The 23,935-nt window shown below is 46.2% G+C and overlaps 1 protein-coding gene across 4 annotated transcripts in view; it reads right to left on the bottom strand.

Annotated features, from left to right (window-relative positions):
- Positions 1-23,935, bottom strand: part of PHACTR3 (phosphatase and actin regulator 3) — a 99,267-nt gene that overhangs the window by 2,717 nt on the left and 72,615 nt on the right. For all 4 annotated transcript variants that reach the window (XM_064730349.1, XM_064730348.1, XM_064730351.1 and 1 more), the window contains exons 9-11: positions 5,588-5,643; positions 1,625-1,686; positions 645-785 (exon numbers count right to left, since the gene is read on the bottom strand). In XM_064730349.1, the coding sequence (XP_064586419.1) occupies positions 645-785; positions 1,625-1,686; positions 5,588-5,643 (259 nt within the window). The remainder of the gene's footprint in view (positions 1-644; positions 786-1,624; positions 1,687-5,587; positions 5,644-23,935) is intronic.

Genomic DNA, 23,935 nt, shown 5'->3' with positions numbered 1-23,935 from the left:
GGAGTAGAAGTGCTCTGTTCCTTTTCTATGAATCCTCTAAACCCATTTGTCCCTTACTGGGGAGACACTGGGATGGAAACCAAAGTTTTTGAGGTCTCAGCACAAAGCCATGTTAACAGTGCTGTGTTTGCCATTTCCCAGTAACTGTCTCAGCATCCTGCTCCTGAAACCTCCCAATGTTCTTGCTGGAATCATGGTGAACTGTTCTTACTACTCAAGCCTCTAAATGTGACACTTAAATTGGGCTGTGAATCAGCCACGTGGCAGGTATGTGATGGGACAAAATGAGAGTTCATGCTCAGGAGAATGTGGGTCCTGTGCCTCCTTGAGCATTCACAGGAAACAGGAGAGGAGATTTTTGCATGTGTGGGACAAAACTTCCAGTCTGAGAATAAAGGTTAATACTCTATTGGCTGGAAATGGCTTTGATTTGGAGCCCAAATATTGTATCCACCTTTTTGGGTGGGTGGGTAGAAGCCTTTCGAGTACTAAAAAGGCTTTTTTTATGACTTTTGAGTGATTTCAACATAAAAAATCATTGTAAAGTTTACAGAGCTGAAATGTTGCAGAGGTTCAAGTCTGTTGGGAATGTGATGTATCATTACCAAGCAAGGAGAAAGCAGAACCTTGTGGTTTGTCAGTACCTTGTCTGCTGCTGACAGTCGTGTCCATGGTTTATCTGCTCTCCTGTCGTAGTCCTGTGCTTTTGCCACTTCCACATAATCACTGAATCGAATCAGGATCTTTCTGTCTCTCAGTTCATCAACTGTAGGTCTCTGGTTAAGCTGTATTCAGAAGTTTTGTGAAATAAAACCAGGGTGAGTAACAAGTGAGTCAGTAAAAAATGCAATATTTGCTTCTTTTCATCTTGGCTCAGTGTGCATCTACAAATATGGAAAATCACCCAACCCTTGGAAACTCCAGGGAAATATTTCACCATTTGGAGAACTGCTAGCAGAGTAATAATGGTTTAAATGGAGCTACAGCACAGTGCCTTTATCATGGACAAAAGAAGAAAATATCTTAACCCAGAGATTGATAAAATATTTCAAAATGTAAAGGAATCATGATGGATTTGTTATGATCTCTGGATAATTCTGGATGCTGGAGGATGTTCTACTACAGGCAGAGGCAGATTGTCTGTGTGAGATTCTCAGCACTAGACCCTCTGTAAGAATTTCAGTCAAGCCTGAACAAGTTATCAGCATATTGGTCTGTAATTCCATTAGGGATTTCCAAGAACAGAACAACAAGATCTCGTTCTTATGATGAGAATATTTTAAATGCAAAAAGAAATGTACTATGGGAGCAGACCTGGTGTTCAGCAAGGAGGCAGCTCTGCTACAAAGAGTGAAAAAGTCCTTTACCAGCAATGGAGCTGACAAATATGCCATAATACCCATTTTCTGAGTAAATTTATATGCAAATATTCTACTCAATTTCATCTAGCTGGGATAAGGTAGGTATGTCTATAATTGATATTGCCAGACACTGCTACCAGACACTGCTGAGGAGGATGCATATTAAGGGAGGTTCTGTGTAATAACAACCTCTATGGCTGGGTGATATTATAGTAATTTTGCTAAATTTCTAAAAGCTAATAGCAAGTATTGCAAGATTTTACCTTTCTTGTCAGTCTCTGCTTGATTTCCCTCCTCTCCTCCTGTTCCGTTTGATCATTTCGTTCTGCGGAGAATATAAAAAAGAAGATGACTTTCCTCATGAGGAAGTTTGGTGTTTTCCCAGGTCCCAGGCAATGACGAGCAGAGCCCAATGAGCAGCTGGCAGTTGTGTGTTTTGGAAATTCAGTGCATCTCTGGTGTGAGCTGGAGCACAGAGTCACCTCCCCGTGAGGACACCGTGCTGGTGCCAGTGCCAGCTTGGAACTCCACGGGGATTTAATGAAACAGCCACACCAACGCCGCACTCGCATCAGCTTCAGAAGGAAAATCAACACACTCCATAGCTGATCAATCATCCTTTTTTACTCCCCATACTGCTGGAGCCATTCACGCTGTCAGAGGCTCAGCAGCTCCAGGGAGAGCCCGTTCTGCCCTCAGCCCTGTCCCTCAGGCTGCATCAGCCCTGGCGCTGGCTGGCACCTTGGCTGTCCCTGACATGAGACCCCTTCCTCCTGCCAGGCTCCTGTGCAGAGCTCTAGCTCAGCCCCTGCCTTTGTGTGTTGTGCCTATTAACATTCCAGCCGTGAGAACTCCTACACACTGCCTCTAAAAATAGCCCGGAGTGCTGTAACAGTGAGAAATAGATCCCCTGCCTTAGGAAAGGAGTTAATGGCGTTTCTATTCCCAGTACTAGCTGTTACTAAATTAAGGCGTGAGCCCGTGACCTGAACAAAGCTGCAGAGCCAGAGAAAAAGGTTTAACCATTCAGGGATTCTCTGGGTACTACTCTGAGGTTTATTAAACCTCTTGCATTAGATATTTCCAGTTTTAAAGTACACACGTGATTTCTACTATGCCTCCAAAACCCACTAGCGCTGCAGATGGATTTCCAAGATATTTTTAACAATGAAGCATTTTTTCTCCCTGATTTTTGCGCTCATTAGATGACACTGAGATGCAATCAAATCTATTTAAAATAACACAGAAGTCCACAGCTCCACCTGGCTAGGCTAGAAATGTGAATCAAATGAATTTAAAATGCTATAATGTGCTGCATTATAGTTCAGTGGCAAGGCACAAAATGTAAAGAGAACAGGTCAGCTAAAATTAGTGCTGTGTCAGGGATGAGCAGCTATTTCAGTCTGCAACTGAAAGGAGTGTAAAAGGAGAACAGGCTTTCAAAAGTAGAGTGTATTCTTGGATATAGAGACATCTGCAAGAAGCTATTCATTCAGGTTTAATTCACCCATTTTACAGTAGATCTTCCTATTTTGTTTTTTTTTAAAAATTAAAAATAGATAATTTTCTGTGGTGTAGTGCCTTTTAAAGATATGATGTCATATGCAGTGAAAGAAGTGCCCAGAGAAGCTGTGGCTGCTCCATCCCTGGAAGCCTTAGAGGGAGATTGGTCCAGTGGAAAGGGTTCCTGCCCATGGCAGAGGCTGGAACAACATGATTTTTAAGGTTCCTTCCAATCCAAACCCTTCTGTGATTCTATGATTCTAATTCCCAAAGAAAGGCCAAAAATACACCTTTCTGATCAAAAAATACTTTTCCAAATATAAACGTCTAGTAACTTATTTCTATTCACTTGGGTTCAGTGCTTATTTCCAACTTCAAGACATAAAAGAAATAGTTCTTTTACAAAAAAAAGAAGAAAACAAACTTGAGATTTGGTATGAAATGCTGGCAAAGGGATTCTAAAACTCAGGATTATTACTCAGCCAGCCCAGAGAGGCTTTTCCCATCACCATCCTTCTGCCCACACAGCTCCATTCATTGCTGAGGGCTGGTTCTGTAAATCTCAGCAGAGACACTCCCAGTGCTGAGGGGGCCTGTGCAGAGCTGGAACTCATTCTGAGCTCTGTGTGACACTGAAGCATCTCCTTGGGTTCACAGGGACCTCACAGTGGGGCTCAAGAGACGCCTTCTTGGCTTGAGTTCAGCTTTCTGTTCAGCAAGGACACATCTGACACCTGGGCTGTGATTTTATTCATTTGCTTTTCATGCTTGGTGGGAAGCCAGCAGAGTTTCTATGATTAAAGGACTTGGAAAATCAACAAAATTGTAAGAAAGTGCTGGCTTTAAGTCTGCTTTTTAAGTATTACTTTTATCTTAGAAACAACTCCCTAAAGGAGATAAGAAATCAGTTTGAAATCTTGCTGAGATTTGCTTTAAAGTGACAGTAGTTGTACTTTGCAATATGCTTCTCTTTTTTTACCAGAGTTGTACAAATGTGAATTCTGAGTCCATAAAAGAACTTCTGCCAGCAGTACCAATCATGAACATCAAAGATGGTGGGAAATGCACAAAATTGCACAAACCCTTATTACACCTGGAGGAGGTCGTGGGGATTTCACTGAAGGGCTTTTATACTGCTACAGCTATGCAGGATACTCAGCTTTTATTATAATGGCAGAGGTAAATAAAATGGAAGTGGTTCTGATCCCAGCTGAACCTGAATAAAGCCTGAGCAACTCAACAGAAGTCAATAAATTTGCTCCATGCTGGGAGCTCTTTAAATGAGATACAAATCTAGACCAGTATGTTTAGCTGGTATTCAGGAAGTATCTTTAATTCTGCTTTATCTTCTTTCTGCTTTATCTCTCTCTAAGCTCATTATATGAATGTATTCAAACTTTTTTATTATTAAAACTGGTCAGTTTAACCCAGATTAAGGATGTAACCAGCACACTTCAAAAAAGTAAACATAAAGGAACAGATTTTTTCAGTGGAGATCAGCTTTTTCTTAGCCAGGGAAAAAACCCAAAGAAACAGATTTTCAGAGATTTTAGTTACTGACTCTTGAAAATCTGTCTCCACATAGTTCAGGATCTTGGGTTACTGCATTTTCCTGCCTCTCTGGTGAAGTTTGGCCAAGTTCACCCACCCATATTGCAAAGAGGGTTTCCTTTCCTCCTCAAGCTGTGCACATGTAAAACAGAGCTCATTTTACTGTGTGTGATCTGTGCATTGGAACTGCACAGAAAACACTGCAAATACAGGCTGCCTGTGGAACCCCTTTGTGTGAAAAATGAAATGAAATCCCAAATAACTTCAGTGGCAGGAGCATATGGTTTCTCCCTAGAAATCACTAAGAAAGTTTTTGAGATACAAAATTTTAGGTAATGCAATGCTGATGACTTTTTCCTAGTGAATTACAATCTGATGATTAAATACAACTCTAACAGTGTGGGCAGCACTGCTTGTGTGACATTTCTGTGGCTTTATGTTTTATGCTTGTTTAATGACAACCTATCGTTCACATCACTCTGGGTTTTGTCTCTCGACATTAAAGAGACTAAATAGCAAATGGATTTCCCCTTTTGAGATCCATAGTGGAGACAATTTCAAAGCTGACTCTCACCTTCCCCTAATTCAGCAGTTTTAAGGGAAGGGATTATGTTCATCACTTGTGTGATCCCTTGGAAACATTCAGGAAAAGAGCTGCAAGTTTTGCCTGAATTTGAGAGATGCTGAGAACACTCCCCTGTGGCAGCACCAGTCCCAGGCCTGGGACTGTCCCTCTATTAATTCTGGTATCTCTGGTATCTGATCTTTGACTTGGCAGATCTGCAGTGACATGAGCAAACAGAGCTGGACAGAATCACATCTCTGCAAGGATCTTCCCCCAGCCACTCCACTGACAGTGCTATTCAGTGTGTGCCCTGAAAATCCATGTCTTGAAAAATGTCACTCCAATTCTCACGGCACTGTGACACTCAGATTGTATTCCCCTCTCAGACACCAGTAACAGTGGAATCAGAATGAAAATTATTTGAAAGCTTGAATCTGAACGGTTCTTTTTGTGCTCAAATTGCAAGCTTTGTGAAAATTAAAACTTGTAGGTACAGGAAATGATCCCAGCGAATTAATTTATCTATTTCAAAATAATATGTTCTGGAAATGCAATCATTAATTTCAGCAGACATCTATAAAATACTTTAAGAAAAAAAAGTACTCACGTTTCAGTATATTCCTTCTTTCTAGCTCCTCAACAGCGGGTCTTTGGCTGAGTCGCCTGCGGAAAAACACCAAAATCACATTTTGTACCATGCCTGTTCTTTGGAAAGTCTGTAGAATTCTGACTTCTGGTTGGTGTGTACAAAATCTCTCTCCAGGACTCGTGAAGAAGGAAAAAAAAAAAAGAATCCTGGCAGAGAATTCTTTCTTATATTATTTTTCCTTAATGCCAGGAATGCAGGTAAAAGTTCTCCTCTAGTTTGCTCTGCTGTCAGCGAAACGCTTCCTCGGAACCTGCATCCTTTTCATGACACTTTCCAGACAGTCAGCTGGAACCAGCACTCCAGAGGTAAAATTCACTCTCAAGGTGGTTATCAAAGGAGTTTCACAGAGATCTTCTGCCTCTATCACTGCCTTCACCTTCTAATCACACACAGCAGCACATTTCCTTCTCTCTATCACACCAGCAGCGCATCCTGACAGGGGCAGCCTGGGCAGAAATGAAGCTTTGCTGTGATTTTCAGGCAGCAGCCCCGATGCCCCAGCTCTGCTCTGCCTGCTGAGTGCAATTCGTGTGCTGCTCACAGCCCGGCTGTCTGCACGGAGTGTCTTGGTTCCACCTCCCCTTTTCAGTAGTGCTGCCTCAGGATTGACTCTCCCAATCAGATGATCGGTGCCACAGCGATTTTATTGCGCATACTAAATGAGCCTCCCCCACGAGGAGGCACCGGCAGATCTGCAGAGGATCTCAGGTAATGGGAGCCCTCCCCTGGGCAGGCACACACACACACAGACACACGGACACAGACACAGAGACACACACAGACACACATAGACATACAGACAGGCACGCAGACACACACAGACACACACAGACACACACAGAGTCTGCATTTGAGGGTTTTCATGTCACAATGCAGCCAGCAGATCGGAAAGAGCTCCCGATGCCTCCCAGCCTGCGATCTGGCAGCGCTGAGGATTCTCATCCTCTGCTCCCAGCAGATGTTGCCAAGCCAGAGATGAAGTTACAGACACAAAGAAATACTCAGAGCAGGGACCACACTGCAAACTGCTGCGGTTGTTCCTCTGCTGGGTATATAAATGAATAATTTTAAAGCCGTGCTGTAGCAGGGTCTATGATTTATCAAATATGGAAAAATGAAGTAATTGTTAACACACTGCAAAAAAAAAAACCCAGTAAAATCACCTAATTCTAATCTTTCCTTGTTTTGTGAGCCCCACCCAATGTACCTTCCACATCAACTCTGTGGTCATATGTTATCAGACCAACATCTCTTCACCCTTTTTTAATTAAATTCTCTGAAAAAACTCTCATCTTTGGCAACAGGAAGTATCACAACAACTGCACCAAATTCACACCAACAGAAAACTGAGACAGATGAGCTCTTGTGCAGGAACACCTACACCTAACTCTCACTCTCCTTTCCTAATGCTGTCTATGACCTAAGGCTTTTCTCCTGACCTCTGGGTCAGATACTCCAGCAGCAGAAGTTGCAATAATCCCAACTGAAACAGGAATGATGCTGAAACTAAAGGCTTTAAACATGTATTTAAAATTCCTGCTACCCTTGGACTCCTCCCTGCATGTCTCAGAAATTACACAAGTCCAGCTAGGTTTTGTTTGAAACAGACAAAGTGCATTTTGTAATATAAATCAGGGAAGAATGCCTTACTTGGAGAGTGAGGCAAATGAAAGTCCACCTGACCTGCTGCTCATATGCTTCTCTCAGCCATTCTTAATTACAGCCCTGCCAGGTGAGATTGATAGATTCTCCCAAATCTGTACATTAGATTTCAGAGGCCCCTTTTAAACTGGGAGATTAAAAGCCTAACAGAATGAGAATGCAAAAGTATATGACTATTCTGTGATTCTGTGTGAATGCTTTGTATTTATATATAACATGTATTATGGTTGATTATTTAAACCCCATTTCCCTTTTGGCTTTGATAAATACATTTAAGTGCCCATTTTTCTGTGCACACCCTCAGCTTTACTCCCAGCAGAAGGAAAAGGTGCAGACAGACACAGCAATATGTGCACATGAGAGCCCTGCAGGGTTTATCCTGGGTTTTTCAGAGACACAGACCACACTTCCCAACGTTGCGTCACAGTCACAAGACTAGACACAGACTTTGGTTAAAAATAAATTTCTAACAGGGTTTCAGGAAGGTGGGGATAGAGTGAAAACACCAAGTACAAGGAGAGTCACAATCAAAGGAGAAGTGGCAAAAACCTCTGACAATGTTGTTATCAAGGTCTGGGGACATTTCAGGTCTATTTGTTATTTCTGCTGTTCAGGAGAAGCCTCTCTGTGCCCAGAAACAACTTTCACTTCCTTCCTGAGCTGCTGTGGGGTGGCTGGGCCTGGGATGCTGCTGAAGGGGAAGGGCTCCATGTGCCCTGACAGTGACAGGGGCTGGAGTGGCCCAGGGTCACTCAGGGCTCCAGATCCCCTTTCTGCAGGACTTAACTGCAGGCACCCAGTTTGTGGGCATTGGGATGGGGCTGTGTGTGGCACACAGTTTGTGGGCATTGGGATGGGGCCGTGTGTGGCACACAGTTTGGGGTCATTGGGATGGGGCTGTGTGTGGCACACAGTTTGTGGTGGCTGGGATGGGGCTGTGTGTGACACACAGTTTGTGGGCATTGGGATGGGGCTGTGTATGGTACACAGTTCATGGTGGCTGGGATGGGACTGTGTGTGGCACACAGTTTGGGGTCATTGGGATGGGGCCGTGTGTGGCACAGAGTTTTTGGTGACTGGGTGGGACTGTGTGTGGCACACAGTGTGTGGGCATTGGGATGGGGCTGTGTGTGACACACAGTTTGGGGTCATTGGGATGGGCACAGCTGTGAGCAGCAGGTGAGCAGCATTGGCAGCAACGAGCCATGGAGTGCCCAGGGGCACTGACCAATCACGAAGGGAGCAGAGGGCACACAGGTGCAATGCATTAACAGGAGGGGTATAAAAGGGTGGGCTGAAGGACAAGAAGGGCAGATGCTTGCAGCCTTCTGAAGTGGTGTGGTGGTTCTCTGTATGGGTTGAAACCTTCTGAAATTGTGTGAGGATACTCTGGGTGTCGTGGCCATCTCAATTGTGACACATTACCACTTGTGGAGTGACTTTCCTGCTTTGTCTGCTCATCCCTCAGAGCGAGGCCCCCATGGCTGCTGCAGGGCAGAGCCCACCTTGCCTGAGCTGCTCTGTGGGGGCCCCTCAGCCCCAGGAACACCTTCAGGGCCCACCAGAGTGAGACAAGGACACATCTTCTGAGAGCTCCTGGCAGAGCCCAGATCACCCCTGTCAGAATCCACACCCCTCCTGAAGGAGCTTTAATGCAAGAAACCATTTTGGGTGAGTTTGTCCTCCCCTCAGATAAGCTGGCCTGTGCGTACTGTGGGCTCCGAGCAACAGGTGCTCTGTTCCGGATATTTATTTCATGTTTTCCCTGATGCTGATAGCTGTGAAATCCTGTCTCTGGCAGAAGCACCCCCTGTGTTCAGGGCTCAGTGAGTTTCCTCAGAAGGGACTGTCCATCCCTGAGGGAGCCACGGCCTCCGGAACGCTGCCGCACCTCAGGGACACCGGGTCTGGGGACACCATGGCCATGGCTCCCTTCACACCACAGGGAGCACAGAACAGAGCATGGAGGGACTGAGCAGCCAGACAGGATGCTCACATCTCATATTTAAAGGAAACAAACTCCAGCTGAATAACAATGACCAGCAGACTGCAGAGCAGGGGAGAATTACTCCGGTGTGAGGCTCTGGAGGATGAAACACGCACCTGCCATGAAGGAGCCTTGGTGAGGGCTAAAACCTGAGCCCTCAGTAATTATGGATGGTCCCCATGGGCTTTGCAGAGAGAGGATTTTGTATGGTACAGGTGATTTTGAATCAGTCCTGCCTCGTTTCCTGTGGATCCAGTGAAATCCCTGCTCCTGGCTGAGGAGAGCTCACCCAGGGCCAGCCTGGCTCCTGTGCTGCCCAGCAGCCATGGCTGGGAGTGCCCGAGGTGGACAGGAGGCTCCAGCACTGCTGCAACACAGCGTGGTCGTGGCTGGGTGAGTCTTGTGCTTTTCATTTCTGTTCTTTTTTCACTCAGGGACTCACAGCTCCACGTGGACTCACCTCAGCAAGGTGACTGTGAGCTCCGTGGGGAGCACTTACATAGTCCACCACTTGTGTTGTGTGACCATAATGATTTCCTCTCAGCTGATTTGGATATCTATTTCTTGCTTCTGGGAAAAACAGCCAATTAATGCTCTTCTGTTCTTGGGTGTTATGAAAACCTAGGTTTGGTATTTCTGTGCTGCCGGGTGAGGCAGGAGTGCTCCCTCTGAGCACATGTGGGGCCACCTCTTTTGGGGAATGTCTTGAACCTTGCTTGAAAATGCTGGAGTTACTTGCAGGCTGCTCCTACCTCTGTCCAGCTTCCCCCAAAGTGTCACTGGAATTGCCTTGTCTCATACTAAGAGTGCTTAGTCCAGGATTTTGTTTCCCTGTTAGTTAAACCAAGGCATGCCAAGAGCAGCAGTGAGTGGAGCTGGACTGGCAGCATTCAGAGGTGACTGCAGCTGCCTGTGGGAAACTGAGCACAGCTGGAGGCACCCGAGTCACTTTGCTGCAAGGGGTGTCTGGGTGCAGTTCAGAGATTGCTGTACATGTGTCAGAGGTGCTCCAAGTTTGGGCAGACACCAACATTTTTCTCATAATACTAAAGTAATCACCTCAAGTGTGTGGGGTAAAAGGGAATGGTTATACAGTTTTTTATGTACAGCTCTTTCTCATGTTCAGAAAAATAGCAAAGATTTTGTGTTACTGTTGTTCTGTGCGAAGTGAGCATAAACCTTCAGCAGCAGGTATTCTTGAATGGTTTGAAGCCTGGGGAGTGTTCTGGGTGTATTTTCAGGCTACCTTTGGAATGTTTTCTCCAGTAATTTTGGCTCAGAGAGATGATAACATGTATTTATGATAATCTCTAAAAGCCAAGACTTTGCTTGCTCCTGTGTTCTCCCAGTGTTCCTCCTGTGGGTGAGAGGAACAGATCATTGCAAGTTAGCTCAGTCACCTGTGGCTCTCCCCAGAACACCCTGCAGGTGCAGCCAGCTGGGTCTCAGGGCACCTCAGCTGGCACATGGCCTCGAGGTGTTTGTTTTCCCAGTGCAAGGTGCACATGGGAATCCTGTGACGTCCATGAGCTCCCTCTGCTCTCACAGGGGGCTGTGGTGCCTGGCTTGTTCCCTTGGTGAGCATGTGTGGTGTATAACTGCAGCAAAACACCTTCCCTCTGCCATCAGAGCCCTGCCAGGATCCTGCTGGACATGAGCACAAGTGTGGATGTGGATTTGGGCTGTGGGGAAAGCCACAAATGGCTCATCCCCTCTGGAGCAGGGTCACGTTTGTGAACACAGCCACTCGCACACGTGCCTCTGACTGCTGATCAGAGATCATTATTTGCTTCATGCTGCCAGATTTCTCCTTCTCATTGAAGGGAATGAATGTCTTGGGAGCACTGCTACACAAGGGCTGATCATACTGGGCAGTTACAGGTGACTGAGCGCTCAGCAGGCTGAGGATCTGCATGTCCCAGCACCCAGTGCATCGATGTGTCCTGGGAGCAGGAGCTGCTGCCCTGTCCTCTGCCCTCACAGGGACCCTCAGCAGGGTCTGCTTTGTCCCTTGTGGGAGCTGCATCCCATCCCAAAGCCACAGCAGGCTGAGGGCTTGCAGGTGTGGGCACAGACTGGCTGATGAGCGGCCAATTTGGGACAGGTACAGCCTCTGTGTGCATGTGGGGCTGTGCTTCCCACACCTCAGACACTCCTTCATTTCTACTCCTCTTATTAGTCTGTATCTCACCTCCCTGGCAGACTCAAGCAAGCATTCAAGCAGAATCCAGTGAAAAATAGCTCAGGTTTCTGTGGTTTCTTATCTGTCCCCAAAATGTGTTCCTGTTTCCCAAATATGTTTTTTCATAGAATCTGTTGCACAGTATCTGTGTGTACAATTGCCACAAAACTGAATTTCTTATGGGTTTGTAGCTGAAGCCAAAAGTTTCCCTTTGGACTCCTGTTGCTGGTGTTAGTAAGGTCCATGTGATTGTGATGATCCTCGCCAAAGGGAGGAGTGAACTGGGTAGACTTGGACACGTGCATGTGCCTGTGGACCCTGCACTGACAAGGGAGCAATCAATCCAGCCATCAGTAAATGAGCTGTATCCAGCAGCAACTGCATTGATTGTTCCTCTTGTCAGGTGGTTTTGCAGATGAATTGGGAAGGGAGGTGGTGGGAAGGATCCCTCTCACAGCCCCGGCAAAGGGAGGAGAAATGGGAGTGCCCTGGTTTTGCTTCTCATAAAGCTGCTTGTGTCTGCTGCCCATCAGGAGGCAGAGGCTCTGCCTCTTAAATAGGCAGCTCTGTTACCAGAACATCATGTTCAATTCAACAAGAAGTTTATTTTCATCCTTCCTATAAGTAGCTGTGGAGAGGATGTGTGCCAGGGCTTTGAGTCACCCACGCACTGCTCTGTGCCTGCCTGCAATGTACAATTATGGGTAGTAGTAAATCTGTGGTGGGAGGGACTTCTCTGTTACTGTCTGTACAAAATTAGAAGGCAGACACCGAGACACAAACTTGTTTTTACCCCAAGGTAATTCTGGATCGTGTAAAAAGTGGGAATTGATGTGCCAGCATTTCCCATAACAGGGAGATCATAGAATCAGGATAGTTTGAGGTGGAAAGAACCTTTAAAGGCATCTTGTCCAACGCCCCTGCGATGAGCAGGGACATCTTCGAGTAGGATCAGGTTGTTCAGAGCCTCATCCAGCCTGACACTGAATGTTTCCAGGAATGGGACATCCCCCACCTCTCTGAGTAACCTGTTCTAGTGTTTTACCACCCTCAATGTAAAAATATTCTTGCTCATATCTGATCCAACCCAACCTTCCTTCAGTTTAAAACCATTCCCCCCTGACCTATCACTATCTGCCCATGCAAAAGGTTGCTCTCCCTCTTTTTATATAACCAGCTTTAATCCCTGGAAGGTTCCAGCATTGTCTCCTTAGAAGCTTCTTGTCCCTAGGCTGAACAACCCCAAAGCAGAGGTTCTCCAGCCCTTGGAGTCATCCTAAGAGCAGTTACTGAGCTTCTCTGGCAGTAGGGAGCTCAGAGCAGTGTGAAGAGGGTGAGCTGGTCTGGTAAATGTTGTGAGTTGCCTTCTTTAAAGTCCCCTGATATTTGTGTCTCTGTGCCATCATGTACTATTTTTTGCATCCAAATAAGAAAACTGCAGATAAACACAGAGGCTTTAAATGTTGCCTTAATTACATGTGCTATTTATTTGTTTGGCCTTTAGTTCTGTCTGGATTTTCAAAGCTGCAAATCAGCACGAGTTCAGTTAATTATGTTGTCACTCATCTACCAGGCAATTACAACTGTCCATCATTATCATTTCTGTGATAGGAGCCCTGCAAAGGGCTCAGATTTCAGCTGAAATAGAAACCACAGACTTGCCCAGCATGACCCTTGTATCACAACCCACTGTCCCTGAAGGACCTGCCCTGTGACAGGTCTGTTATTGCACAGGGCTGTGAGCACTGTGTGGGCTGAAACAACAACACAGCCAGGCTCTAACTGTGCCAGAGGATTCAGTGGAGAAGGCTTGAGGGTAATCACTGTTCTCACCACCTGTAAAGCCCTGCTGCATTTCACCTTTGGGTGTCTCATTTCCCAAGGTGTGAGGGAGAAGGGCCGGGCCCAGTTCAAAGCCCAGCTGCTGAGCATCCTTCCTCCACCTTCAGCAGGCTTCTGCTTTCATACCTCTCTCCACACTCAGATAAAGATTCTTGGAGGATGCTGTTGCACATTGTGGGACCAACATAAAATAACAGCTTTAAATTTCATCTGAGTTAATATGCAAGAACTAGCATGCTGACATGGGGTTTAAATGTGATAACTGCTTATTTCAGAGCATCATCTCCCTTCACCTGCTTCCCCACTCTGTGGTTTAACAGAGCTGCTGGAGAGTGGATCTGTCCTGTTTGTGATAGAATTACAATATTTAGTTATTTGGGTGACAAAAGTGCAATGGGCTGTTCAGCCAAAGACATGTTCCCTGTCTGCACTTTGATGGGTGTCTTGTTCAGCAGCAGTGTCAGTGTGAGCAGCACTGTTCTCATCAGCAGCAGCTTGTTCTCACTTCTGCTCTGCCTTGCAGCTGGGCAAAGAGCTGGTTTGGGGAATACTTTCAAGCTAAAAATAGCTCAGCAAGGCGAAGTGTTGAAAGAACACACTCTTCAAATAACAGAGCGAGTGGTGCAGCTCCCAGTGCCCCTCCTCTGCTGAAGGCTGAGGAGAAATCCACACTGGGTATAAAATGAGAAAATGGGAACTGGAGGGTCTTCAGCAGAAACCAAGTGCTGAGTATGACCTGGTCACATTGTGCAGGTCACTGAAAATGGTTAATAACATTTCATTGTAAAGCAAGAGATTTTCTTTCTTTTTTTCCCCCCTTTCTTTTCTCTCCTGAAATAGGAATGGAGCTCTGTGTTCCCACAGAACAAAAAAGCCAAAAGCAATGCTACATATCTACTGCTGAAGTGATACTAAAATCTACTCTGATAGCAACTGCATGAGCAGCAGGAGGGACTCTGAAATAAGCAGCAGACAGAGGCAAATCTCAGCCCAGTGGTGGGGGAGATTTTGCCACTGACTTGAGATTTTCCTGTTCTAGTGACAGTTGCATACTTCTGGGTGCTTACTGGGTTATGATAAAAAATAAGAAAAGAGGGGAAAAGGTAAGAAAATAAAGCCAGGTTTTTACTTCACTGTCTGAACAATCCCTAATACATTGTTCGTGCCTGCTCTCCTCCAGGGAGGCTGGGGCTGCCTTGTCAGCCACCTTTGTGCCCTGTACAAAATGAAATGTCTGTAGGCTCGTGACTCAATTTCCTGGGAAGCCAGGAGTGCAATTCCAGCCATAGCAGTCAGTGAGGACAGGGACAGGATGACAGGGAGACATGTCAGTTCTGTCTGCAGCTCTAGCTCTGTTTCAGAGTGCAGCAAACACAGATATTGTCCATGGATGGAAGTGTCCCAGTGTGGCCTGGCCTCAGCTGGGATGCTCAGGGCTGCACTAAGATCCTGCAGTACTGTGCACTTAATCCACAAACAGTTGCCCTTACAACAGATGCCACTGCAATGTGCAGCTGTGGGATTTGGGTCACTGGAAGAAACCACAGCTGGATTTGCAGAGAGCAGACAAAGTATTGGTGTGTGTGGGCTGGCAGCTGTGTGCCAATTCTCCTCCTCCCCCTCACTGGATGGAGAGGGATTTGAGAGTGGCCCCTCCTGCCATGGGTGTGAGCTGCTGGGAATTTCCCCATAGGTGTGAGGTCTGGAGAACATCCTTCCCTGCCACCTGGAGGTACATACTTTGGCAATCTGCAAAGTCTGGGAGGTGACAAATACACCTCTGCAAGGGGTCTTTGCAGTGAGGATTTACCCCAGAGCTGGGGTATGGAGCTGTGAACCTCCTAGCCCAGCAGCTCCAGGCAGGAGGGGACATGCTGTGGCACTTTTTGCAAACTCTTTGTAGTGTCAGGCTTGATGGCAAGGAGCATCTCTCTGAATTACTGTAGTAAATCAAGGCAAATGCAGCACTCTCTGAGCACTCTGTGTAATCCCTGAAGGAAAAACTTAAATGGCAGCAATTTGTGGAGCTGCAGCTGCTGCTGGGACAGGCAGGCCCTGCTGGGAGCTGTGTGTGGCTGCACAGCTGCTCCCAGGCTGCAGAACCTCGCTGGGAACGCTCCCCTGGCAAGGCAGCACCTTCCAGTTCTCGCCTGTCACTCACCCACACAGCCTCCCGAGGATGGGGATCCCTGCCTGCAGACAGCGTTTCACCATTGCTGGGCTGCTTTCTGTTCTCTCGTGCACACTCTTGCTGGCCCAGCACTTTCCAGGACAGTCAGACCAACAGCCTGGCCTCACACTCTCACCAACCTTGGCTGGCCAGAGCCACAGCAGGCTCTGAACCCTGCTCTTTACTGCACTCTTATTTGCTTTTAATATTTTGCTTCTTTCAAAATTTCTCTTGAGGTTATCTGTTGGTTTTTCGGTGCAAAGAGTGTTCCTGCTCTCAGTGCAGAGTGAAATGAGAAATTCCATTGACAGCTCAAAGATGTGGCCCAAAAAGTCTGTAGGAGTGTGAGTCCCCTGGTCTCAATAATCATCAGTTTTGTAGTTCTTTCACCAGCAGCTCTCACAGTGCTCTGCAAAGCTGGTCTACGTGGTTACATCTGTTGGACAGATTAACAGAATGTGGCAAACTGTATTGTCTGAAAAACCAGATTTGCAGCCCCTCTGGGAATTTATTAACTTCCCTGTGCAAGTGGTATTTCAGTAATTCTGTTTCCCTTTGTTTTTTAAATTGGGCAAGGCGAGGAGTATGACTTGTCACTTGATGCCACTGTGACACTGAGCACTGCAGACAGGCTAACTTACAGGAAAACACAGGCAGGATTTGAGTTTTAAAATGTCATCCTTATATTCTGCCTGCTCTTCCCCAGAGCCTTCTGGGATCCTCCTTAACTTTGTTTAGGATCCTGTGTTTAGCTATGGTCATGAAAATCCAAATAGAATTTGCTGGCAAATTTCACATAGAACAGAATATTCTGATCTTCTGAAAACTGAATAAAATGTACAAATTCAATTATGTAACATCATGTTTGGAAGTTACAGCCCTGATTTGTTGTGGTACAACACGAACTGTCACTGCCAAAGCTCAAGGCTGCCACACAAAACCTTGGGGAGCGCTCTCAGGAAAGGATCCCCTGGTGCCACCTCCGTGCTTGTCCTCAGGGCTGTTCCCTGCCGAGGAGGGGCTGCAGTGGGGAAGGGCAGGCAGAGCTGTGGGAGCTGGCAGTGGCTCCCAGGCTCAGGCAGGCCCTGGCTCTGTGCACACACCTCCCTCAGAGCATCTCCCTGCCTTTTGCAGCTGCTCCTGTCCCTGCAGCTGGTGCACAGCAAGTCCCAGCATTGCAGGGCTGGGCCCTCCCCACCACCACTCCCTGCTGGCCCTGAGCCTCCTGCTCCCATCACCCCTGAGCTTGGCATTTCCACACGCACCATTCATTCCCTGTTGCCTTTGCCTTCACGGTGTAAACAGGCTGATAAAGGCATTGCTGTAAGTTAAACTGCACTACACCCATAAATAAAACTTCCCTTACCACATCAGTCCTGGGTTGTTTAACCTTCTCTTGAGAAGGAGGATTTTTCCCCAGCTGGGTGGTATTTGGAAGTGCTGCAGCCACTCCCAGTGATGATCAGAACAAGGCTGCAGTGTAGCCTGGCCAGAATATGGCTTTTGCAGATACCCTCAAATTAGGCTGATCTCTGTGCAGCAGGCCAGCTGCTTTCTGCAGAGGCTGCTGAGAGGGCCTGGATTTAATTTTTATTTAACATAATTTCTGAGAAACTAATGAAGTATTAATTCATTCAGAATTTAATTTGCCTAATGAATATGATCATCTCAAGCAAATGACACTGGTGGCTCATCTGTGAGCCATGTAGTCTTGGTTTTGAGAGGTTTTTTCCTGCAGTGAGGCACTCAGGTTTTGTTCTGCTCTTTGTTTCTTGCCTGTATTCTGCATAGCTTTATGAAAGCCAAGTGACACATCTTTGCAGAACAATGGACTAACTAGATTGCAGTACCTGTTTCTAATGTGATTTAAGACTCAGATTTTGCCAACCTGCTGGTTCTTGTTTCCCAGTTGCCTTGATGTCCTCTGCATAAGTGGACTTTCAACAGGAGGAGGTCCTCAACCTCCAAAGGCGTGGTCAATTTCTTCTTAATTTCACTAGATAAAACCATGAGCATGGAGATAAACCTGGGAGTGCTTGGTTTTGTTTGTTTGTTCTCTGGTGTGTTGTATGTGAGAGCTAAAGGAAAAGATAGGAAATAAGAGTGTATTCCAGAAAAAAAGAAAAAAACCCACTCTCCAGAGTCTGGGGAGGCCAAGGAAGTGTGCTGCCTACTTGGATGAGTTAATTATCCTGAAAAACAGATACTGAAGGAAGCATGCAGTACTCTGGCTGACTGAAGAAGCTCCCAAGACCTGGTTATCCAGCTGCAGCTTTCCAGCTGGGCACAGGCAATGGAATCAGACTTAGCTGGAGCCATGTTTTAATAATTGATACAATTGCACATCATCTATTGAGGAAAATCAGTGACCTTCTGTTCTGACCTATTTTCTCTCCTTCCCCCATTTCCTGTTTTCTAAACATTTATTTCTTTCATTTTTCTCCCCCTCACCTTCTCTGAAGTTATTTCAAAACCACAGGAACTGTGCTAGACTGACCCAGTTTTCCATATGAAAGCAGCAAGCCCAAGCCTGTGATTCCTGGAGGAATTGAGATCCTGAATGAACCAGAAGTTGTGCTCAGAGTGCAGGAGGAGGGAACTGTAGTAACTCAAAATCTGGTGAACCAGAAACGGCAGGGGATGAATTACAGCTTCCTTGGATCACATGTGCTGAGACACAGTTTTCTTGGAAGAGAGCCCAAAAAGATGATCAAGTTCTTCATGGGAAAGCACAGGTGATTCATCTGAGAGCCCTCCCCATAAAGCAGGGATAGCTCAGTGCTGTGCCCCAGGGACAGTGTGTGCAGCTGTGGCTCTGCACATTAAGGAGCTTTTTCTTCTCCAAGCCAAGCCACATTTCAGATTTTGTGGGAGAAGTGACCATTTAGGTATTCTGCAGGCAATCCACTGCAAACAGTCATGGTGACACTCATTGATATCCAGTCTGCCTATCAATTTGATTAGGTTAAAAAGGCAAGTGGGAGCAGAACCAACGCAACATCCAAACTTTACCCCTCTCTTTTGTTCTCAAATGCTTTGAAGTGGCACATCTGAAATGGATGTGTTAAAAAAAAGGCAGCCAAACCCCTTTCTGGCTGAGACTGTGCTTATACAGTTCACAGCCTTTCAGATACACACTGTCCATCCCATCTGGCTTCTCTTCCAACTGAGTGAAGTAAGTGCTTGGCTTTAAGTGCAGAAAACATTTTTCCTGAATTTCATTAATAGATCTAACCCAAAAAACCATAATCCTAAATCCTCTCAGTGACACAGTGACCATGCCTATACAAAGTGAGGGCTGGCACTGTGAATGCCTGAATCCCTCCCTGCCCAACCCCTGGGTTATCAGGAGCTCACAAGTGCTACAGCACCTTGTTCTGGTCAGCTTTTCATCCCACAACAGCACAAATCACTGTGACAACCAGAGCAGCTTTCTTTGGTCTCTATCGATTAAGCTCTGCAAATTAAATTAAAGTAATTTCTTTCTGTAATTACTTTTACTGCAGACCCACATGAGCTCAAGGACCTGAATCATAATCCAGAGTAAGGTGGAGCATTACAGAGCATTACTGGCATTTTATGCATTTCCTTTTTGCTTTATGACTGCTTGTCTCACCACAGGGGTTGAGCCCAGATCTTCAGGCGTGGGGAGCTGCCCAATTTCTGGGAAAGGATCTCAGCTGAGCATGAGCTGCTGGTAGTGGGTGGGTTGGCAGGGCAAAACAAGTGCACTGTTTTCTTCCCAAAAAAGGCTTTTTCCTTATTCAATGACACTTGCTTAAGCAGTTTTTCTGCAAGTTTATTTATGTGATTAGACTGCTCTGTGATACTTACAGCTTTCTGTGCTCTGATTTTTATATTTCTAGTTTCACTTGTGCCACTTATGTCAGATCTATTCGAGGAATTGACTCTGTGTCCCAGAAAAGGCCCTGTATATTCCTATCTGTGTTTCCACCTGCTGCTCTGCTCTTCTCTTGCCCGCTGTGCTCTGACCTGCTGCCCTTGCCTTCCCTGTGCTGTGGAAAACAGATTTGATTAGGAATTCCCAGCACTGGAGCCAGGCAAGTAGAACAGAGCAGTGGAAGGTGATACTGTCTTCTCAGAAGACAATCTTTAATCAGCTGTGCCCTGGGAATTTGGAACTTCATGTTGTTGCCTGGCAGAATTTACAGCCTCTGCAGTGACATTGCCTCCTGTTGGCACAAATACTCCCCATTTTCAGTAGGAGGTGGATGCTGAATCCTCAGCAATCCAGGCCTGCCCTGGGAGCACCTCTGGGTCCTGTGCTTGTGCTCAAACCAGGAAATAACCCAGAACAAAGGCAACCGTGGTTCAACCCTTTATAAGTGAATTAGTGTGTTCAAAATTCTTGCCAGACGAGCTGTGGGCTGGTCTGAGACAGCAAATTGCTCATTCTGGTTCAGCTGCAGATCAAGGCTCTTGCCCAGAGCTGACTGGGTGCTCCAGAATTAATTGTACAAGTGCTGCTGAAGCAAGGAAGCACCTCTGCTCCAAGAGCTGCTGTCCAGAGGGCCTGGTATGATCACACACTCAGGGAGCTCGGCAAGTAAACCTGACCAAGGGATTGGTGTTAGTGAGTTTGGTTCTATTCTTGGAGTTTAATGCCTGAAAGGGAACAAGCCTTTCTCAGCCATTTAGACAAGAGGCCAGCGTTGTCAAGGTACAGCATGTACAGATGCACTTGAACCCTCTCTAATGCTTTATTTGAACTGCACTACATCTCCCCTGGACTTCAAAAGCCATATAAACATGAGGCTGAACTTACTCATTGCTCAGAGACCTTAATGGCACTTGAGTCTTCTCCCTCTCCTCCTCATTTGTACCCTTGCAGGCTGTCTCAGGAACTCTGGCAGCAGGCAGTAACCCCCAGCCCCTTAACCAGGCCAGTGCTGTCTGTCACTGTGTTCACTGCAGGGTTTCCAGCTGTGTGCCACTGCCTGACACCAAGGAAGAGCATAGGCAATATTCAGGCCCTGGAATCTGCATTTCTTAATCCTGGAGGCAGCACCAAAAAGAAAATCTCCGCTTCACTTGTGCCTCCTTCACTCTTCCTCCTGCTCCCCCCTCCATCCCTCACAACATCTTTCTTTTTCATAGCCTGAAAAGCAGAGGCCATAACTGAAAAGGGGCAAACCATTAAAAAAGCCCCAAATCCTCACTGAGCACATGGGTGCTGTGCACACTCCTAATAAAATCCTGCAGCCATGAGCAGGTCTGACAGCAGCCCCCAGCTGCATCACATCTTGTTGGAGAGAGTGAGGAGACAGGAGACTCCCTTGGCTCCCCACGCCCACAGAATTCAATTGGCTCTATATTTAGCTCCTGTCTGGTGTGAGGAGCTGAGCCTTGCACACACACCCACGCTGAGCTTGCTGAGGTTATTTTTAGCATCAGCAAGATGCTTACCTGGATGGTTCCTGAAATGCATTAAATTGTACACAGCTAATGAGTGCTGACAGCTGATCTGTTCTTTGTATCTGCCCCCCCTGCCTTCCTGTCTCTGGAATGAATCTGTGTCAAGTCTTCCCAGCCTTCTGAAATTAGGGCAGTTCCCTGGTTTTTAGCCCAGTGACTGAGAGTTGGAGCACAGCTGGAGATTCATCAGAAAAACCTTGCTAATCCCCAGGTGAGCTTAGCTCAGTTCAGCATCTCCTAAACTTCTGCATTAGGACTACCAGTAGTCTGTACATGTACCCACTTACCACTTTTTTTGGTCAATCTAAACAAAATGTTCCCCAAAGTTCTGTGCATTCAGCCCAGTTCCCTGCTGAGTGTCACCGTCTGAAGGGCTGATGGCTTTTCAGTGAGCAAAGCTGCCCTGAGACATTTCTGTGGAAAGTGGCACTGGATGTGCTGTCCTTGGGAAACATGGCACAGCTTTTGTGCTGTCAGTAGGTGAAGCTGTCTTTGTGAGTGCTTTGTGCTGAGCTGTGGCACTGTTTTGCTTTTAGGCTGCCAGTCTCAAGTGCTTTTTGCTTGGTATTGTTCCGTCTCCAGCAGCACTGTGAACTTCACACTTTGTTACCTGAGGGACAAACCAGGGTCTCATCTGGGTGTGCTTTTGGCTACATCTGCAGTTCCTGGGTGAGTCAACTCAGAAATGCTTCTCCAGGAACCTCAGGGCAGCACCACACCTACAGATTCCAGATGTGGTAGCAACTGAATAAAGATGCCTCCTCTTCACTTCTTGTTGCCAGGAAACCTTGGTCCAGCATCATCCACTTCCCCAAGCCAATGTTTTCAATGTGGTAAAGATCAGCTTTAGGTGCTCAAGTTTTGGTTCCTCTCTGTGTATAAAAACCCTTTGTTCTTCCTGTCTGACTCCTCTGCCCACGTTTCTGTATTTAATTCCTGTCCCCATTATCTTCTAAGTGCCACTTCATGCATCATGTGTACTTGTACAAGTATCAGAACAGGTGAAGCAGTACACAAAGTGAATATTACAAGTATAATCTTTTCAAGGAATTTGTATTTTCATTGAGACATTAAGTTATACTGGAGTGTCTTTAACTATGGTTACGTTCTCATGAAGCAAAAGCCACCCAGGCACTTCAAACATCAACTTTCCAAACAGCCAGATATCAAATTTAATTAAACAACCTTTTCCTGAGTCACCCTTCAGTCTAGCAAGTGTTTCACTCCCCCAGGTTTCAGCTGAAACCCCTTCTAGAACAAAGCGTGTCTGTGAGACAGGAAGCAGATACTGCAAACAATCCTACTTGCAAATGTCTTTTCTGCCTCGTGACACAACGAGCCCTCAATTCACTGAATTCCATCGAGGGCTTATTATCTGTGCTCTGAACACACAATAATGGAACCAAGACCTGTTGGGAGCCCTGTTGCCTAATGCACAGTAGAGTATTCCAAGAGTTCACCATGCTCTGGGGCACTGGGGAAGCATGGATTAGAGAAGCACTACAGCATAGGGAAAACTGGAATAGTGCCATTTTGGAGGGAGGAGGAGAGAAAAGTCCATGTTTCCACGGCAACAAGTGGTAGATTAAATTGGCTGGGAGCACGAAATACAGGAAATACACTTTTCAAAAGCAGCCATGCACATAAATGAATCCTGGAATCTCTCCTCATGCCGCTGTCAGTCAATAATAAATCTGAAGTCGGTAGATTTGCACTGCTGTAAAAGTAGAATTTGTCTCAAAATACAGAATTTCCCAATCTCTCTTTTGAGATGGAATGAGTGGGAAGGTGAAGGAAAATAGGGGTTTTAGCTTTGACTTCATAAACACCCATCAGAGTGATAGCAGAGTACCTTTTCTCAGCAGGTTCACAGCTGCTGCTGAAATGTGTTACAACCAGAACCACTTAAATAATACAGTGGTTTTGAGAGGATGCTCTTCTTTTGTCTCTCCATTTTTAAAGCTATATAAACATTGTTATTTGGTGTATTTTGCACATTATCTATGTCAGTACATCCTTCCCTTCAGAGTACAGAGTGAGGCTGTGTTAGCTGTGGGGCTGAGGCAATTTGCTAGAGAGATACAGACCATCAAACCCCTGCAACTGTGCTGAAAAATATCGACCCTGTTAACAACTGCCTGGTTATGTGCCATTCTTATGCAGTCAGCCATTGAATAACTACTTGCTGATCTGCCCACAGATCATTCTTTGTGCTAAACACAGATCTATAGCCTGATGGTACATGTGGATTTGCTGTTATCTAAGTGTTGCTATTGCAGCAGCAGCGCTGCTCTTTTCTGCACAGGTAGTGGCAAAGCCCTGGAGAGAACAGACATTTCTACTGGATCCCATCTCCCAGGCAGCACTTCCCAGCCCAGCACTTCATTCCTTAGCTGTAAGCCTCCAGGGTGTCACACAGAGACCGTGCTGCACAAGTACCAGTGAAATGAATGAGTGCAAACACCTCAAAAGCTCATCCAAGAATTTCACTCTTCCCAGTTTGGTTTCATTTCCACACCGCAGCCAGGCTCTGCTCCGAGTGTGGGCTCTGGGGTGGCCTGGCTTTTGTGAGGTGAGTCCTAATCAGAAGCTCCAAAGGGATATCTCTATGGCTTTGGCTCTTTGGCCTTAGCCACAATTCACTTTTACTTTGTTGGCTGGCTGTTGGGTTTTTGAGACACCCACTTGCTTTTCCTGGTGTTGTAAATATTTTCCTGCATTCATCCACCACCTGAGCTTGTTTGCACGGTCGTGTTCTATTCTGGTGGATGAGTTAAGAGCTGAGCTGAGCTCTGCCAGCACATATGTGCTGGAAGTTGTGTGGGAGACTGCTCCCAATCTGTTTTGCCTTTTTTCCTGGCCATTCCAGCAATCTCCGTGCCGTCTGTTCCCCGAAATGCGCTCAGTCCTCCACATTCCAGGAAGAAGGAACCAAATTAAGGCCTGACTTCCAACACTTGGAACAAAGATGGCTTTTAGCCATCCTCTAGACATCACCAGTGACACTGATGGGCTGCACCCCAGATT

Source organism: Zonotrichia leucophrys, chromosome 20, assembly GCF_028769735.1.
Source record: "Zonotrichia leucophrys gambelii isolate GWCS_2022_RI chromosome 20, RI_Zleu_2.0, whole genome shotgun sequence".
Lineage (NCBI taxonomy): Eukaryota > Metazoa > Chordata > Aves > Passeriformes > Passerellidae > Zonotrichia > Zonotrichia leucophrys.
The sequence above is the reverse complement of the archived record's forward strand: the minus strand, read 5'-3'. Positions and strand labels throughout refer to the sequence as shown.